This window comes from Anoplopoma fimbria, chromosome 9 (genome assembly GCF_027596085.1).
Source record: "Anoplopoma fimbria isolate UVic2021 breed Golden Eagle Sablefish chromosome 9, Afim_UVic_2022, whole genome shotgun sequence".
Classification (NCBI taxonomy): domain Eukaryota; kingdom Metazoa; phylum Chordata; class Actinopteri; order Perciformes; family Anoplopomatidae; genus Anoplopoma; species Anoplopoma fimbria.
Window position 1 is genome coordinate 1,500,541 of NC_072457.1, and position 5,577 is coordinate 1,506,117.

The 5,577-nt window shown below is 43.4% G+C and overlaps 1 protein-coding gene across 1 annotated transcript; it reads right to left on the reverse strand.

The window, feature by feature from the left end:
- Positions 1–463: 463 nt before the first annotated feature.
- LOC129095292 (somatostatin receptor type 5-like) lies at positions 464–3,756 on the reverse strand. The gene is made up of 2 exons (XM_054603685.1): positions 2,983–3,756; positions 464–1,141 (listed from the first exon to the last, which is right to left on the reverse strand). The coding sequence occupies exons 1-2, from the start codon at positions 3,754–3,756 to the stop codon at positions 464–466; spliced, it is 1,452 nt and encodes a 483-aa protein (XP_054459660.1).
- Positions 3,757–5,577: the final 1,821 nt, after the last annotated feature.

Below are 5,577 nucleotides of genomic sequence, written 5' to 3' on the forward strand. Positions count from 1 at the left end.
TGTCTAACACAAGTTTGTGACACAAAAGCACAAAACGACAAAGTGAAATGTGCTTTTTTTTTAAAAAACACAGTTTACATTCAAGGGCTGTTTTAGTAAAAAGTCAACATATTCCACGTTTTTTATTTCCCACTGGGTCCTCAAAAGGGTCCTTTTCAACCTTTACGACCTTCTTGGTTCCTTCAAGAGCTAAATCACTACATGTAACAATTACTGCAGACTGTACTTCAAATTCCTTGCAGCCAATCCAACATGGTTAACATAACGCCCGCTTTCATATTTTGTCAAAGTTACATTATTGGAACTTTCACACAACGTTGCAAAAACAATCGATATTGTCGGACTATTACATGATGCAAATTTTAGCCAACGAAAAAGAAAAAAAGATATCAGTAGTTACACTGAGCCTGTGATTCTAATATTCACGTTTGCTTTGATTGACATCTACTAAACCCCTCTGCGGTTACAGGTAGCTGATCTCGAGCACCGGCCGTTCCTCAGGTTGTGATCTGCTGTTTCTACTTTTATCGGCTTCCTCTGCAGCATCACGGCCGGATCCTTCCTCGTGATCCGGCTCTGGTTTTCCTCTCTGAACGTGAGTCCTTGAACCCTCCGCGGCTCCATTGTGGTTTCCGTTCTGTGACGTTTTGCTTATTTCACTCATCCGTATGGCCTCTCCTGTCCCGTTGACCTCCTCCTCCTCCTCCTCCTCCTCCTCTTCTTCTTTTTCCCCGCGGTCTCTCCGACCCACGTGGACTTGGCCTTTTTGCGCTTGGAGCACGATGCCCCCCCACTCCTCCGTCGGCCGCTGTGCCTCCGTGCCGGCCCTGTCGTTGCTCTTCACTCTCCGCGAGGCTCCACACAGGGCCTTCCTGAAGCCCCTCTTGAAGTTGTCCGACAGGAACCCGTAGAGAATCGGGTTGGCGCAGCTGTTGGCGTACGACAGCACGACAACGAAAAAGTAGAGCCCCCTGAAGTCGCCGGGCAGAACCACCAGGAGGTTGACGATATTGAGAGCGTAGAACGGCAGCCAGCAGAGGACGAACACGGCCACCACCACCACCACCATCCGGGTGATTTTACGCTCCGACTTCCTGCGGCGGGACGACGTGGCCTGTGCTCGTTTTCCAACGCTGCGCACCTTTGAGAGAAAATATAAAGACCGTTTATTCCTCTAATCCAAACACACATTCAGGAGTTAAAGATCAGTGAACCCAAATCAAAGAAGCGTTTTCTCATTTAGTATTTTGCCATTTAGTCTTCCGAGGTTTTCGATCACGTGGTTTCTGCAACTTCGAACCACTTCGTACCAAATGAATAGTTCGTATGGTGTCAAGTACAACGTTCTTCTTCTAAATACACTTTTACTGTTTTTGTAGGTTTATCAAAATTTTAAATAAATATAGCAAATAAATTGTATTAATCCTGTACGTCATGGCCTCCTTTCTACTTTTTGTTTAGTTTTTAGCAAAAGTGGAATAATCATGTATTAATCATTTTATTCGAAACAGTGGAAATGCAGCAATTTCACATCAAATACAATATGATGTGATCATTTACGACATGAGAGACAGAAACAGATGAAATAGAATATAACAAACATTATATGCATGGCAAGACGTTGCCAGTTAGGAGGGAAGAAATAGGCTATTTGTAATATTAAAGAGTTGTAGAGCAATACTTTATAATTGTGTGCATCTTAATACTCTAAAACAAAGTATATATCTGAAAAGAAATGAGAGGAATGTAACCGTTTGTCATGTCAAATATTATCGTGGATCCTTTTCTATTTTTCCACAGAATCAAAACATAATTACTCCATTATTTCTGTAAAAACATGGTTTTGGTACGAGTGCCCTCCAACATCATTATTATCATTATCGACAGAGAACAGTCCAATTATAAAGGATATTATTTTGTACCAATGTGTTTGTCTGCAGTGGCCTCATGGAAGCTGTTATTGCTTTAAAAGGCTTCATTTGGAGGGATTTCGTTGTGAATAGTCAAAAACTGCATTTTTTGCAAAGATTTCGCATCTTGTATGTGCATTAAGACTCCTCACAAAAGATCAAACTGTGACGGAAAAATCGGACTATTTGAGAGTACAAGCCTACGTACGTACTTGTAACTACGACTCCCAGGGTGCATTTTGGCGGGAAACATCAAGTCTCCAAGCTTAAAGCAGGCAGTTCAGACTAAGAAAAGTATTGCACTATAATTCGTGCATGTAGGGCTGCCTCTATGGAAGTCAGGTGACACCGAATATTAGTAGATAAAGTCTGCGTAGGGAGGTCAAGGTGGATGGATGGGTCGGACAAACACAGGACTTTCACTCAGGAGACCGCTTTACCGTGTCAAACCAAAATTCACATTGACTCCCTTTCATTATTTTGCCTTAACTCGTGGTTTGGGTAACGTAACTTATGTAAGTTAAATACGTAAATTACACAAAACACAGACTTATTTTAGTCCAAACCGTGATTGTTTGCTAAACCTTACAATGTGGTTATTTTGTCAAACATTGCAGTAGCTGCTCAATCATAGGAGAATGAATGCAAAATATAAATCACGTTGTAAGATATCATAAGAACTGTTGCATGATTATTAGTTTATTAAATATATGTAACATTCACCGCTAAAGGCAGACAAAAGATTAAGCTGTTGACAGAACTGATAATATCATCTGCAGTTTAAGTGCATTTACTTTTAGGTACTTTTCTGGGTGTTTTGTTCACAAATACAGCGACAAAACCTCTCTGTTTGATTCTCCATAGCACAAGTCGCTTATGCTCTTGGGAAATGTAGTTATTGAGCTGAAATGACCTGATTTCTCAGAAATTAAGTTGAAGTAATTAAAGATGGTGGTTACATTATCAAGGCCAGTGTCTATGTTAAGTAACATTGAGGACATTGTGTTAGGACAACAATTTAAATTGGAATTCAGAATGTAAAAAAAACATATCCGCTGTCAATGCTTTTCACCTTGATGACGATCAGCAGGTAGCACATGCAGATGACCAGCAGGGGGCAGAAGAAGCCCACGGTGCACGTGTACACGATGAAGGACGTCTTCCACACCTCCGCCGGCTCGGGCCACACGATGCTGCAGTTCCCGTCGTCCTTCAGCACGTCGGCGAACACCACCACCGGCAGCACTACCACGAAGGAGCCCGCCCACATCGTGGCACTGATGGCCTTGGCCACGCGGGGGCGCCTCCACCAGAAGGAGCGGATGGGGTGCACCACAGCCAGGTAGCGGTCCACCGACATCACGGTCAGGCAGAAGATGCTGGTGAACTGGTTGATGGCGTCCACCGTCATGACCACGCGGCACATCAAAGAGCCAAAGGGCCAGGAGAGCAGAGCGTTCTGCACCGCCAGGAAGGGCAAACCCAGCATGAAGAGCTCGTCCGCGATGGCTAAGTTGAGGATGTAGATGTTGGTGACCGACTCGTTCTTGGTGTAGTTGACGATAACGTGGATGACCAGCGTGTTGCCCACGAGGCCGACGACGCACACTATGCCGTAGATGAGAGGGATGAAGATCCCAGCCAGGCCAGGGAGCGATCCAGGGTCCGGTTTGGTGCCGTTCTGGCAGGTGGCGTTGATGAAGAGGAAAGCGCCGTCGCTCGGAGAGAAGCCGAGAAGCGGTTGGGAAGGAGTGGAGAGGAGCGAGGAGTGGAGGGGGATGGAGCTGTTGCTCCAGGAAGCCGTGAGGGCTTCCAGAGGCAGCTGGGTGGCCTGGATGAGCTCCATGGAGGCTTTAAGGGATATGAGGCAACAAAAGCTGATACGATCCCATCAGTGACAGGTCGACGGCCCTACAAGGGAAAGCAGAGTTAGATTGTTTAGCACATTACATACGCAAAAACAATTTAAAGTGCTTTACAATACTTGATTGTGTAGTTTAACATTGCAAAACAAGTCTGTATTCTTTGTTCCAAAATTGTCCGAAACAAAAACAACCTCGCGTGTACACAGCGACTCCAAAAGCTTCCATCTGTCATTAAAGTTTTCGGGACATGTTTTATTTTCTTTGCTCATTTTGTCATCCATTAGAGAGGATCATTTATTGTCCTTATGCACAACGGAATTCAGCTGTAGCCCATTTTAAACAAATCAAACACAAACACGTGTACATTCCTGTTGTGTATTTATTTTATTTTTTTGCGTCATAAGGATCAGATAATCTGGTCGACATCTATACAATAAATATTCAACATGAGAAAAACATTGTCCATCAGCTTTGACTGTGTTTGAGCACCAAGCATCCTGCTGTCCGTCCATCAAGAGCAGCTTGATCCTGGATGAACGATGGATCCAGGTCTCTGTGAAGATGTGGACTCAACAGTCACAGACATCAGACAGCCAGGAGCATGCTGGGTAGTGGAGTAGCCTCAGGTCCTAGCTGGGTTAGCTTCGCTTCCATCTCGGCTCTCCTCCCACAATCCAACTGATTGAAGACTTGAGACTAGAGATTGAGACCATAAACTCATGTTTACAATGTTTACTGAGGGAATAAATCAAGAGAGAAGTAGAGTCATTTTCTCATAGACTTCTATACAACCAGAGGAGTCGCCCCCTGGTGGACAGGAGAGAGAATGCAGCTTTAACACATGAAGACTTTGTTTCACTTTTTCAGAACCGAAGGCGTTAAAGAGCAATTAAAGAACCCTTGATGTAATGAGCCTTTAGATCAGAAGAGAATATGTGCATTTACTATAATGTTAAACTGTTATTTTAAACACTATAAATAAGAAATGATGCATTCGACAATAAAACCTTCAAAAAAGAATACAGAAAGGGTGAAAGGAAGGGAAACAAAAACAAAACTTTACTTAATCTACTATTAGAAATGTGCAGACAAAATGGCTGCTGCCGAAGGAGCGGACGGTCAAACGGTTGAAAAGTTTTGTCCAATCTCAGACCAGTGACGCTGGTAGAATACTAAACTACTAATCAGCTGAACAGCGCTGCTTCCGTCACAGCGGAACAAAAACATAACATATTTAGTTGCATTAGTAGCAGACCTGTTTATGAAGCCGTCCTGGCCTCTTAATAGCTACCGTGCCGCACGCAGGCACACCCTCATGCCTCGCTGTGATGCTTAATAATTGGTGGTCTGTTAGGAAGAAAATGTCCTGACCTATGGAGGAAAAATATGTCCGTCTTAACCTCGAATAAAAATGCATAAATGCGGAAGTGTGAATATACAAAGCTGAGAGACATCGACTGCAGTGTTCAGTTAAAAAACCTTTGGACAGTATAGGCTTTGATAGATAAATAGAAAATGTATTATCTGGGTTTTAGTTCAGACTAAAAGGTCACCTTCCCTGTTGAAGATGGTGACTGGCTCTTCCTCATTTCTCCTGTGAGATGTTTATTCTCTTTCTAGACTGAATGTCCACGGATGTAAACGCTGTACTGTGTACGCTGTGCGGCTGTCAGATGACTTCAGACACTGACTTAGAATAAAATATGCGAGTACGCACTCCCACTTAATGAAGGAAATATTTAATCTTAGTTTTATTAAGGTGAACAAGCAATTTAACGATACTATTTCTTAGGAAAGTAGCC

Coding starts and splice junctions, on each gene's coding strand:
- LOC129095292 (XM_054603685.1), bottom strand. CDS start 3,756: ATGGAGCTCATCCAGGCCACCCAGCTGCCTCTGGAAGCCCTCACGGCT. Junction 1,142..2,982: donor ACCTGCTGATCGTCATCAAG/GTGAAAAGCATT, acceptor TTTCTCTCAAAG/GTGCGCAGCGTTGGAAAACG.